A 14,516-nucleotide genomic window follows, 5' to 3' on the forward strand; every position below is an offset into this window, starting at 1 on the left:
ATAAAATTGAAACTCTTGTCTTTCAGAGTACATTCTACCAAGGGTAGCATTTTCTTTCTGGATGTCAAAGTGTATTTTTTTCTGCCAGAAGTCATAGTTATTGAATTTCTGTGTGGCTATTGAGGAAAGACTGAACAAACATTCATTCTAGTTAATGTTTAATACCTAAGCGTTTCTGTTCAAATTAAAGTTACAGTATATGTGTTCTAAGTGTTATGGTGTTTGTTATGTAATATCAAGCCATTTTTACATCAAATATACAAAAGTAGATTGCAAAATATTTCTTAAGTCTCTAAGGAGCACTCAGCATTTCACTTCACAGGTCACTTATCTGCAGTTGGAGGAGAAATTAATATTTTGCATGGCAATGGCAAAACCTATACAGCTCTGGAAGCCCACAGAATAAACAGTATATGGTGGCGTAGACTGGCTCCAGATTGGCAAATGAGTGAGGCAAGGTTGTAAACTCTCTTCTTATTTATTCAACCTATGTGGAGAATGCTGTATGTATCGAGGGCAGCTGGATTGGAAGAACTTGAGTGTGATTTTAAAAGTGAAGGAAGAAACATCAATAATCTGCACTGTGCTGACAACACTACCCTGACAGCTGAAAATGCAGAGGATTTGCAAGCTTTAGTAAGAAGCAGAATGAAAAGTTAATCCAAGATTAACTTAATATAAAGACCAAACAAATGACAAGTAATATAAGGTAATCTCTAATATAAGGTAAGATCTGCCCCTCCCTCCTGTCCTGAAGTCTGAAGATCTGGTTCTGCTGGTTGCCCTGGAGATCAGATGGGGGAATTCCATGCTGGAGGTGGCTGCTGGATTGATGACAGAATCTATCTCACCCCTTGCTCTCCACTCATCCATCTTTTTTTGTTATCATATTGAGGTATTCTCATGTTCTTTTCCACTGTTTATTTTATTCTATTGTTTTACTTCTGTTTACACTTTCCCCCCCCCATTTCTTTTTATTGTTGTAAGCTGCCTAGAGTAGACCCATGGTGAGATAGGTGGCAAATAAATTTAACGAAATATTAGGGCGATCAGCCATAGACTCGAAAATGAAGACACTGAAGTGATCAATAGCATCTGTGTTTTAGAATCGACTAGTAACAGCAAAGAAAACAGCAAAGTAACAGTATTGAAGAAATATGATGCAGACTAGCACCTAGTACAATTAAAGCCTTGGGAAAAATATTCAGATGCCTGGTTTCATTTATACTTAGAACAACCAGAACACAGAACATAGAATAACAGAATTGGATGGGACTGTGCAGGTCATCTACCATGCAGGCAATAGTTTTCCTTGTAACACTCTATAGAAGCAAAAAAGAAGGACTTTGAAGAAACGAGCATATTGAACACATTCAAATTTAGGTGTTGAATGACTTGTCTTAGTTTATTATGGATAACCAAGAGAACAAACCAATAAATTATAGAACAAATCTCAAGTGAGTTTTCTCACTTGAGGCACAATGACAAGGATCAAATTATCATATTTTGGACACATTAAGCAAATGCATACTTTGGAAACATCTGTAATGCTGGGGAAAGTGGAAAGAAAGAGAAGAAAAAAGAAGATTTACTTGGACTTCAGTAAGGCATTTGATAAAGTAGATCACAACCTACTACTTGATAAGATAGAAAAATGTGGGTTAGATAGCATCACCACCAGATGGATTCGTAGCTGGCTGACAGGCCGTACTCAGCGTGTGGTCCTCAATGGAACTGCATCTACATGGAAGGAAGTGTGTAGTGGGGTGCCCCAGGGCTCTGTTCTGGGCCCAGTGCTCTTCAATATTTTCATCAACGATTTGGATGAGGGGATAGATGGGGAACTCATCAAATTTGTAGATGACACCAAGCTGGCAGGAATAGCCAATACTCCAGAAGATAGGCTTAAGATACAGGAGGATCTGGACAGACTCGAACACTGGGCACTATCTAACAAAATGAAATTCAATTGTGAAAAAAGTAAGGTTCTACATTTAGGCAGGAAAAATCAAATGCACAGGTACAGTATAGGTGGTACCTTGCTCGATAGTAGTAACTGTGAGAGAGATCTCGGAGTCCTAGTGGACATTCACTTAAATATGAGCCAGCACTGTGCTGCAGCTGCCAAAAAAGCCAACACAGTGCTAGGCTGCATTAACAGAGGGATAGAATCAAGATCACGTGAAGTACTAATACCACTTTACAATGCCTTGGTAAGGCCACACCTGGAATACTGCATCCAGTTTTGGTCACCATGATGTAAAAAAGATGTCGATACTCCAGAAAGAGTACAGAGAAGAGCAACAAAGATGATTGGGGGACTGGAGGCTAAAACATATACGGAACGGTTGCTGGAATTGGGTATGTGTAGTTTAATGAAGAGAAGGACAAGGGAGGACATGATAGCAGTGTTCCAATATCTCAGGAGCTGCCACAAAGAAGAGGGAGCCAAGCTATTCTCCAAAGCACCTGAAAGCAGAACAAGAAGCAATGGATGGAAACTAGTCAAGGAGAGAAGCAACCTAGAACTAAGGAGAAACTTCCTGACAGTTAGAACAACTAACCAGTGGAACAACCTGCCTCCAGAAGTGGTGAATGCTCCAACACTGGAAGTTTTTAAGAAGAGACTGGACAGCCATTTTTCTGAAATGGTATAGGGTTTCCTGCCTTAGCAGGGGGTTGGACTAGATGACCTCCAAGGTCCCTTCCAATTTATGATGATGATGATGATGATGATTATTATTATTATTATTATTATTATTATTATTATTATTATTATTATTATTTCCAAGGTGGATGGACTCAGTGGATACACTATATAGAAGACCTGAAGGACCAAGTTCAGGATAGATCCTCCTGGAGAAAATCAATCTATGTGGTTGCTGAATCAACACCATAATCAATCAGCTGTCAATGAGATAAAGTATTTTTTCAGCAAGAGCAGCACTGTTCTAATAAAAATATTTTTTTTAAAATTGTATCAAACATTCTCACATAATTTGGCCTCTGAAACATTACATTAATAGCTCAGCAAGTAAAGTATTTTGCAGGCGAGATAGTTTACATTTAATTTTATAAACTAATAATATGCTTCAAAGTTGGGGAAAGGAATCACAGTTCAAATGTCAAGGGTCTCTGCCATATTTTATAATCAGGGGCACTTGGTAATATATTAAAACAGTAGCTATGATTTTTTGAAAATTAGGAAGAATAATCAAACGATAAATTTAAGCTTTTGAATAACTTCCTTCTTTTTCCCACAATTTGAAAAACTGATGAGTGAAGAAAAACTTAACTGCAAAAGGCAGTAAAACGTATTTTTTCTACAACAACTGTTAAGATACAAAAGAGTCTGTTATGTCACATTTCTCCTGAAGTTTACAGAATATAGAATATAGTTTAGCCATAGAATTCTGTTTCCAAACAATATGCTTAATAATAAATGTAAGATTAATGGTGCTTTATTTTGTATATTATATTGCCTGTCCTTAGTAATTTGAATAATTTTCTCATTTATCTAAAAACAGATATATTTAACACTGTAAAGCTGTTGAATAGAAAAGTGCACTGATTTAAGAGAAGCAAATTGTATTATGAAAATTAGAATCAACTGGACAAAATAACAAAATAATGCAAATTGTAGTCAGATCTCAGAATTCAACATTTTGGGAACTAAATGGCTTCTGTTGGTCAAAATTTATTTTTTATCTTTAAATCAAGACATTAGTGTTTGTTATAATGCTAAGTTTATATTTAAGCTAAGGATCGTTTACAGATGGTACCCCTGTTATATGCTTTCTAGGTTTTTCTCAAAATTACTTCCTTAACAATATCATGTTTATCATACTGCTCTGTGTGGGAATATTGAGAGGCATGCTTATAATTGTACAATTAATATTATATAATCATTACTGATATGGAAAAGACGAAGCTGAGGCCATTGATATTAATCATGGCATAGGGGTCTATGTTAAAGCAATGAATCCATAACACTAGCCTACCTCTAAGATTACATTAGCTTCCCTATGTCCCATGGTCCTCGTCTGTGAACATTTATTGGAGCAACACTACAAAACCTGTATCTCATTCAGGCCTCATTCCACCTCCCACAGAAGCCTCTTGATATAGATTTACTCCAACAGGTGACCATGTTCCATTCCTGGACTCTGATCAAAACCAAGAAAGCCCCACCGTTTTCATTGGCATTTTAATTACAATTAATATGTAAAGCAAAGTGTACAAAGGTTATGGATACTTCTTTAGAATATTGAAATTAGACTTGGAAAAATATTAAATGTATCTACAGTCAGTAATCTAAAAAAAATTAGGTGTATATAACTCTAGTTCAAAATGAGAGTCACAGACTAAATTAGGGTTGAGCAACTAATAGGTTTAAATTGCAGAATCATCTGAGTATGTAAAAAAAGAGGAAGACATTGACACTGTTCAAACTGCAATTCTGGGAACTTCATTGGAAGTAGCCTGAGTCAGAAAATACTCATACTCTATCCAAAGTACCGAATAAATTAGTATGCATGTGAAAGAAGCATCTAAACTATTTGTTATGACCAGTGCTTTTTTTGTAAAAGAAAAAGGTGCCGGAACTCACACGTCATACAACCTGCCTTGCCTACCCTACAAGGTTCCATCCAAAAAAGGTGCCGGAACTCCGTTCTGAGCGTTCTATGAGAAAAAAAGCCCTGACTGAATATGTGTCTTGCATGTGTATATACATACAGAGATGTCAATCTATGTGAGATATGCTTGAAACATTAATCCATCACTGTCTGGTGTGGTGGCAGCAGTGCCTCAGATAGAAAGTCCATACAGAGATCGGTAAGGACAGCTGAGAAGATCATAGGAAGCTCGCTTCCTGGTATTCAGGATGCTGCTTATAAATGCTACATGCTTAGAGCTCAAAGCATTGATAGCAATCCCATACAACCACTTTATGGTCTGTTTCTGTTACTCCCCTTTAGGAGGAGGTTTTGAAGTATTTCTAGCAGGACTAACCGATTCTGTAATAGCTTTGTTCCTTATGCCATTCGTCTGGTAAAGATATTTTTCTCACCATGCACATGTATACATAACCCAAACTAGACTGTTGTTTCTCTGTATCATATAATATATGTAGGTATATGCATAATTCTGCATTTATTTATTTATTTTTGTCATATTTATGTAGCGTATATTGGAGGTGATGGTCCTTTGAGAGCTGAATGCAATTAAATTTTATTTTAATGTATGCCGATTAGTGTACATTCAAAGTGACAATAAAGTTATTCTATTCTATTCTATTCTATTCTATTCTATTCTATTCTATTCTATTCTATTCTATTCTATTCTATTCTATTCTATTCATTAAATATAGACTAATCAATTAAAGACTTCATGTGGAAACAAATATCCTTACACAAGCTGCAAATTCTCCCTCTTAGGAAGCTTCACCCTCTCACTCAAGGATATAGTCAACAGCTACCTTAAATAATTGGTGATTCTTAGTTTATTTATTTATTTTATTTTATTTATTTAGTTACATTTATATACCGCCCTTTCCCTGAGGACTCAGGGCGGTTTACAGGGAATTAAAAAATCCACCATACAAAAGTTAAAAAACCAAATTAAAAAATATTAAATTGACCCTGTACACTTAAAACCCCAATTAAAAATTTCTCCTCCGCCTGGGCCCGAGAGCTCAAAGAGCCAGGTCTTCAGGCCCCGGCGGAATGATCGGAGGTCGGGGGCAGTCCTCAGCTCCACTGGCAGCTGGTTCCAGAGGGCAGGCGCTCCCACCGAGAAGGCCCTATCCCTGGGTGTCACCCGCCAGCAATCTCTTACCGGCGGAACCCTGAGCAGACCCTCCCTGTGGGAGCGTACTGGGCGAAGGGCGTTTGATGCCGGCAGCAGGTGTTCCCTCAAATAGCCCAGACCCAGGCCATGTAGGGCTTTATAGGTAATAACCAGCACCTTGAATTTCACCTGGAGGGCAACCGGAAGCCAATGCAGCTCACGGAGTAGAGGTGTTACATGGGAGTATCGGGAGACCCCCATTACAACTCGCGCGGCCGCATTCTGCACCAGTTGAAGCCTCCGAGTGGTCAAGGGCAGCCCCATGTAGAGAGCGTTACAGTAGTCCAAACGGGAGGTCACAAGCGCATGAGTAACTGTGCGTAGGGCGTCTCGGTCCAGATAGGGACGCAACTGGCGCACCAGGCGAACCTGTGCAAAAGCCCCCCTGGTCACGACTCCTATGTGGTCTTCAAAAGTGAGCCGTGAGTCCAGGAGGACGCCCAGGTTGCGAGCCCTATCAACGGGGGGTAACACCTCACCCCCCATCGTTAGCGGTGGAATAACTTGGTTAACCTGAGATGCCGATATGTACAGCCACTCAGTCTTGGCGGGATTGAGACGAAGCCTGTTTCTCCCCATCCAGACCTGAACCGCCTCCAGGCACCGGGACATCACGGAGAGGGCATCACTGGGTTGGTTCGGGGTGGAAAGAAAAAGTTGGGTATCATCAGCGTACTGGTGATACCCCACCCCAAAACCACGAATGATCTCGCCCAGCGGCTTCATATAGATGTTGAACAGGAGAGGCGAGAGGACCGACCCCTGAGGAACTCCACAAATGAGAGACCTCGGGGCGGATCTCTGCCCTCCTGTCAACACCAACTGCGAGCGGCCCTGGAGGTAGGAGGAGAACCACCGTAAAACGGTGCCTCCCACTCCCAACCCCCTGAGACGCCGCAGCAGGATACCATGGTCGATGGTATCGAAAGCCGCTGAGAGATCTAATAGGACCAGGACAGAGGAGCAACCCCTGTCCCTTGGCCTCCAGAGATCATTCACCAGCGCGACCAATGCCGTCTCCGTACTGTGTCCGGGCCTGAAACCCGATTGGTACGGGTCCAGATAATCAGTTTCCTCCAGGAACAGAGGGAGCTGATGCGCCACCACACTCTCAACAACCTTCGCCAGAAAGCGAAGGTTGGAGACTGGACGGTAGTTGTCTAAAGCAGCCGGGTCCAAAGCAGGCTTCTTGAGAAGGGGTCTCACCACCGCCTCCTTCAAGGCGGCAGGGAAGACACCCTCCTTCAGAGAAGCAGTTATTACTGCATGGAACCAGCCTCGTGTTCCCTCCCGAGCTGCATAAGCTAGCCAGGAGGGGCACGGATCCAACAAACAGGTGGTGGTGCTCAGTCTCCCCATGATCCTGTCCACATCATCAGGGGAAACAGGGTCGAACTCAGTCCAGATAACGTGCTCAAGACCGCCTGATTCCTCCACATCAGACTCTGCCCAGTCAGAGTCCAGGCCGGTCCGGATCCGAGCGATTTTGTCCGCCAGATGATGACTAAAGTCCTCGGCTCGTCCCTGTAAGGGATCCTCTCTCACCTCCTGGTTAAGGAGGGAGCAAGTCACCCTAAACATTAGTTATCTAATGAAGTGCATTAAGGCCAGCAGTGACCATCATACAGTGCATTTCAGATGATTATCTTCCCCTTCTTCACTAATGGTGTTTGTGAGAAAGCAAAATCTACCTGTCCCTCAAAATATGGCCCTAACTGGAAAGCAACAAAAAATCTTTCAAAGGTCGGAGAGACAGTAAAGAAAATCACTTTGTACCACAGATCAGGAGATAATGCAGAGACAACCTACAGCCAGAGACCATTTCATTCTTTTTGTGCTTGAGGAAAACAATCCAAAGAACATCAACTCCTCAGACCTCATCAACAAATGGATGTTACCCTTTAACAATAGGCTGGGTTTATCTCCCCTTTTATTGGCAGAGGCAGACCAGAGTCAGAGGGCAGAAGTGGAAATAATGGAAAAGCAAAGGGCAGTAACGGAACTGCAGAACATATGGTGGCCATATTCTTTTATTTTATTTTGAAAAAAAGGGAAAGCTCAATTGGAGCTGGCAACTAGTGAGACTTTGAACGAAACTCAATAATAGAGCTGGAAGGGACCTTGGAGGTCTTCTAATCCAACCCCCCTGTTCCAGCAGGAGACCTTATACCATCTCTCAGACAGGTGACTCGTCCAGTCTCTCCTTAAAAACCTCCAGTGACAAAGCACCCACAATTTCTGAAGGCAAAAGCTGTTCCTCTGGTTAATTGTTCTCACTGTGAGGAAGTTTCTCCTTCGTTCCAGGTTGCTTCTCTCCTTGCCTTGGTTCCCCTCCATTGTTCCTTGCCTTGCCTTCTGGTGCTTTGGAAAATAAGTCGACCCCCTCTTCTTTGTGGCAGCCCCTCAAATCCGTGTTTGTATGTGGATCTTTGGTCATTCGGGTTTTTTCCCACGTAGAGTTGAAGGTGTAAGAGCAACGTTTCGACGAAATCCCATCTGTCATCATCAGGCTGGTGGCTTCAGCTTCCTTCTTCTCCTCCTTCTTCAGAAGAAGGAAGCTGAAGCCACCAGCCTGATGATGACGGATGGACGTTGCTCTTACACCTTCAAATCTACCTGGGGAAAAACCCGAATGACCAAAGATCCATATATACATAAGAGCCTTGGTGGAGCAGTGGGGTAATGCCTCCTTAAGTAACACCAGCTGCCTGCAATTAGTGCAGGTTCGCATCCCACCAGGCTCCAGGTTGACTCAGCCTTCCATCCTTCCGAGGTAGGTAAAACGAGGACCCAGATTGTTGGGGGGCTATTAAGCTGACTTTGTAATAATGCCGCTTGGGGTGTGTGTGAAAGCCCTAATAAGCAGGCATATACATAGAATGAAGGCTACTGCTAAGCTTGTAAGCCGCCCTGAGTCTTCGGAGAAGGGCGGGATATAAATGGAATTAAAATAAAAAAAATAAAAAATAAATAAAACACACACACACACACACACACACGAACACACACGCGAACACACACACACACACACACCCAGGGCACCTGACAGGGAAAACTCCGCCTTCGCCCTCCAAACCAAGCGCGGCCACTGGAGCCCTTCAGGAAATCCGCACGGGCCACTGAAGCCGAGGAGGCGGGCTCCCCCTCCCGCCTTCCTCTCTTCGGTCGGGGCTGGCGCTCGAGCCAAGGGAGAAGCAGTTCGGCGCCTGGGCTTGTGGGAATTTCTCTCCGCTCAGCCTCGGCGGTTCTACCGACATGGCAATCCCGCGGAGCTGCTGGCTGCTGCTTCTTCTCGCCAGTGTGGTGCCTGACGTGCAGGTAAGGACGAACGGAGGTGTGTGTGTGTGTGTGTGCGCGTGTGTGGGTTTTTTTTTTTGTCTTCCTCGCACCTCCTCGATCGAGCTCCCACTGGGTTGATTGTATTTTGGCGGCCGTCCGTTTCGAAAGCTTCTTTACAAGCGGCTTCCCAAACGCACAGAAGACCAGTCCGCTTTCCTGAGGTCTTCATTGGAAATAGCGCGCGTTTGTATTGCGAGCGTGGGGTCGGTCTTTCTTTACATTGATTAAGATTGATTATGTGCCGCCGAGGTAACATAGCAGACTTGGAGGGGGGGGGGGCTTTACATTGGCACCCAAGGTATTGCTGTGCGAAGCCTGGCAAGGGTGGGCTGTACCTGTATATGGTGCAAATAACAGCGAGATAGATAGATAGATAGATAGATAGATAGATAGATAGATAGATAGATAGATAGATAGATAGATAGATAGATGATAGACAGACAGACAGATAGATAGATAGATAGATAGATAGATAGATAGATGATAGACAGACAGACAGACAGACAGATAGATAGATAGATAGATAGATAGATAGATAGATAGATAGATGGATGGACGGACCTTTACTGTCATTTTTTACTGTGGGCACAATGGCACACATTAAAAATGAAATTTAGTTGCCTACTCTCAAACTGTACATATACATAACACACATTTAAACATACTATATACCAGGGCTCCCCAATCCCTGGTCCATGGACCAGTACCGGGCTACGGCATGCCAGCAACTGGTCCGTGGGATGCAAGCAGAACACAAAACCATGCACCCTCTGGTCCGCGGAAAAACCTCTCCCCGTGGAACCGGTCCCTGGTGCCCAAAATTTGGGGGACCTCTGCTATATATTATATTCAACCATCTTGAATACATAATGGAAGGAGGAAGCTTTAATGTTCACAAGGTTAATACTGTATGAAACAAAACTATGACTGAATCTGGATGTTCTGCCTCCTCCCAGAAGGTAACAAAGAAAACAGGTCTTGAAGAGGATATGTAGTGTCCCATGCTCCCACTGAACTCCTGTCTTGCTTTTGCATAGATCCTTATAGGTAAGGTAAAAGTGGGAGAAATCATTGCATTTAAGTCCTACTGTCATTAATGGGACTTAAAGCAGTAATTGTTAGCTTTTCCCATTGGTTTCAACAGATCTCAGCTAACTACATCTGGGCAATCAGTTCCATATTGTATGATATTAGTGCTGGTATCCTAAACAAATATTCTGTGAAATAAACTCTAGTGGATAGTTGCACACACTGTACAAAACCGTACTTTTGGTTTGTTCATTTCAGCCTCATGTGCTGTGCAAACCTTGCTATAATGGTTTGCCATCCATCATTGATGGTTAAGCATGTTGTGCACATGAAAGCAATTGATTATGTATTATTTAAGAAACTAGCTCAGCAAAGTATGAGAACCAGGTCACTAAGTTGAATGAAATTAATTTGAATGCTCAAATTGGCCTTTCTTCCAGTTATTGTAAAGGTAGAGGAGTGGATTAGAAGTGGGGAGAGGGGGAGAAATAATTTCTTCTGGCTGGACTGCCTCCTTCTTCAGATAGACCCTACGTGCTGTGTATGGAGACACAAATAGTATAAACCAATTAGGGGAAAAAAAACAAGGATTTGAACTCAAATGAATCAAATAAGCACAGATTTATTCCAGCAAATCAAAAGCCCTCTTCTGCAGAAGCATATATTCTGCAAAGAGTAGCATAATAAGCTTCAGAGAATTTAAAAAAAAAGAAATCAGTCTTTTTAAGGTTTCCAATTTCCTTCAGCTCTCATGTTAAAACCTCATGCTAGTGTTTTTACTTCAGTAAGTTTTGAAGTTAGAAGAAAAATAAGCCATTCCTAGCCATCTTTCTCTGGATATGTGCACCCTGTAAAGCTTTATAGTGAAAGATTACAGTATTGCAGAATATAATTTGCACATGATGAAAAATAGTGTATTAGAATGCATACAAAGCACAGCTATCCACTCACTGTACTCATGTTTGTGTTTTCAAACCTTCATTGGGAACACTGTATAGTTCACCCAGCAGTGGTTTTCACTCCTACCAGTCTTTAGGAACAGATTTCCAGCTGGAAAAGTCTCTGCTGATGTGGTTTTCACCACTTCCCTTGGGAAGCTACCCTGTAAACTAAACTCTGTATTTAAACATTAAGATTTTATATATATATATATATATATATATATATATATATATATATATATATATATATATGGGTGAGTCTCTTGTTTCATTCTCACTGAGGTTTGACTGTATTAGTCTCAGCTACATCACAATCATTTTTTAAAAAAATAAATGTGATTTTTATTGTTTTAAAATGTTCAAGAAGTAGTTTGAGCAGCCCTGGATTGAATGTGATAATCTGCAAGAAATTCAGAAGAAATCAAAGTTATTCTTCTGTAAAGGTCAGGTTTATACAATATTAAACACTTTTGTGCTTCTTAAGTGTAGTAGAAGTCAACTCACAACAGTATATAGTAGTGCTACTAGTTTAGCATGTACTGTGAATCAGGAAGTAATTGTGTTCACCTCTCCTATTAATATTGCCGATAACTATACTGTACATCACATGTAGCCACCTATCTGTAATATATCTCAGCAGTATTTCTTATCCTCTCAAGAGTCAGTACTGGACCAATATACTCTATATTGTTCTGGAAAGACATATAATGAGTATGAAATATGAAGATTCAAGGATATGGCAGTGTTGGCATTTTTCTTGGAGATATTTCCCTACCAATCTAGCTGACATTAATGAGGTATTAATAATGTTAGGTATGGATAAGTCTACAAGAAGAAAACCAAATTCAATGAATATCAAGATCGCAACATTTCACCTTGGGACTCTTAAAAATTCACTACAATTACTGTTGTGTAATTACACTGTTATATATATATAATTTACACAAATATATATATATATATATATATATATATATATATATATATATATATATATATATATATATATATTCGAAAGACAAAGTATGATTTGGAGCACCTGTGAATGTGTTGAGAATATCGTAATCCCAAAACATTTTTTTCTCGGAATTGTGTGTCACCAGTAGAGGGCATGTTCATGGGTACAGGAAGAGTCAGCCACTTTAAATACATGTGTGACCAGGTACATTCTGAGTTACATTTTGCCTTTTGAATCTGGATCTTTGCATACCTCTATTATTTTTTTACTTTTGGCTCCTCCTTTATTTCCAAAACCATCATCTCAAATGAGTCCTGTTTATTTTATTTTATCCATATATGAACAGAAAGCCATAATTATATTATTTTTATTCTGTATACATTGGTACATATTATATTACAATCATCTGTTTTCCATTTTACCTTATCATTGATATATTTAGTCTTGCCATATGCATAAAATACAGATATAAAGCATTCAGTTTGTATACATGAATATGTATGTATATGTAGTAATGATACAATAAAAATTAAGAATTGTGAAAGCTAATAAGAACAACAGTTAGAAAGCTGATAAAAGTAAGTAATTAACTTGCAATGTGATTAATAATAGTTTGAAAGTGTTCCCCAGATTCAGAGTTCAGTGAACTACTAAATTATACAAGTATTCTGTAATTATTAAGAGAAGACTAACATTTAAAACTTAAATTTGCAGAAGCTGAAACATCCCACATTATTTATGAAACTGTTGATTGAATTCATTAATGTGCAATCAGAATGCACATTTTGCAATGGAGTTGATTCTTTTGGTAAAGCTCCTTCCAACACACATAAATATGCAATATAAAATGAAACAATCCAGAATAGAACAACATTAATCTATAGGTGATTTTAATTAATTAATTTATAGTGACTTTTAAATTTCACTCCCCGTACTGTATTAATTGAGCCTTATAATTAAGGTACAGTTAGTGATGATATAATCAAGTGCAGGACTGTAGAGGTAATTGTTGCAGTTGGACTGTGCCAAATAGTGAAAAATATGCAACAGCAGCTGTAATATCTGTGTGAGAAAGAGTAAATAATGTGTAATAGAGTATGTCACTAAGGGCCATAACATGTTCTCTTACACATTAGGGCCTGGACCATCAGTGTCAGTCATCTTGGCTTTATAATTAACTGCGAAAAGAGATGACAAGCAGAAAACTCTTCATAAATACAGTATCTCCACATTATATTCTTTTGATCTCAAGGTCAAGGATGAAATATGAAGTACAATATGCTTTTTTTGCATTGGAATAAGAAGAGAGAATGACTGGAAATCCTCATCTTTCTGTTCATTCCACAAATCCTTCTAGGTTTTGTGCTTATTTTATTTTTGCATAATGGGTTGTCTTCTGATAATTAAGAAGGGAATGCATGAAGCAAGATTTATTTCTTTTATTTGTTTGATGTTGATGCCCTTGACGTGATGTCCCGGTGCCTGGAGGCAGTGCGGGTCTGGATGGGAAGGAACAGACTCAGGCTGAACCCCTCTAAGACCGAGTAGCTGTGGATATCGGCATCTCGTACTGTCCAACAGGTTCCATCTCTTCTTATGGGGGGGAGCTATTGCCCCCCTCAGAAAGGACCCACAACTTGGGTGTCCTCCTGGATTCACTGCTTAATTTGGAAGATCATCTAACTGCCGTGACCAGGGGGGCTGTTGCACAGGTTCGCCTGGTACGCCAGTTGCACTACTTTTTGGACCGAGATGCCCTATGCATGGTCAGCCATGCCCTTGTCACCTCTCGCCTGGATTACTGCAATGCTCTCTACATGGGGATGCCCTTGAAGTGCGCCCGGAGGCTTCAACTGGTGCAAAATGCAGCCGTGCGGGTGCTTATGGGAGTATCTCGATACTCCCATGTTACACCACTCCTGCGTGAGCTGTATTGGCTTCCGATTGCCCTCTGGGTGCGATTCAAGGTGCTGATAATCACCTTTAAAGCCCTACATGGCTTAGGCCCGGGATACTTGCGAGACCACCTGCTGCCAATGTCAACCTCCCATCGCCCGGTTCGCTCCCACAGAGTCGGCCTCCTCAGGGTGCCGTTGGCCAGGCAATGCTGGCTGGCGACCCCCGGGGGAGAGCCTTCTCTGTGGGTGCACCAACCCTCTGGAACGAACTGCCCCCGGAGCTGCGGATGGCCCAGGACCTTCGGTCCTTCCGCCCTGACCTAAAGACCTGGTTATTCCAACAAGCGGGTCTGGACTGATCATGGTTTTTAAATTTGGTTTTTTATTGGTTTAAATTGTTCTTATTTCTTATATTGTTTAATCCTCTTTTAATTTTTGTATTTATATCTTTTAACTTTTTATTGTTGTGAGCCGCCCTGAGTCCTCAGGGAGAAGGGCGGC

General features: G+C 41.0%; 1 protein-coding gene across 1 annotated transcript in view; it reads left to right on the forward strand.

Moving 5' to 3' along the window:
• Window positions 1–8,703: 8,703 nt before the first annotated feature.
• The window catches only part of TNFRSF11A (TNF receptor superfamily member 11a), a gene marked incomplete at its 3' end in the record, with an annotated part of 42,522 nt that continues 36,709 nt past the window's right edge, over window positions 8,704–14,516 (forward strand). The window contains exon 1 of the mRNA XM_083357341.1: window positions 8,704–9,168. Within this exon, the coding sequence (XP_083213467.1) occupies window positions 9,106–9,168 (63 nt within the window). The 5' untranslated portion in view covers window positions 8,704–9,105. The remainder of the gene's footprint in view (window positions 9,169–14,516) is intronic.

This window comes from Vipera ursinii (assembly GCF_947247035.1).
Source record: "Vipera ursinii genome assembly, chromosome: 3".
In the NCBI taxonomy this organism is placed as follows: Eukaryota; Metazoa; Chordata; class Lepidosauria; order Squamata; family Viperidae; genus Vipera; species Vipera ursinii.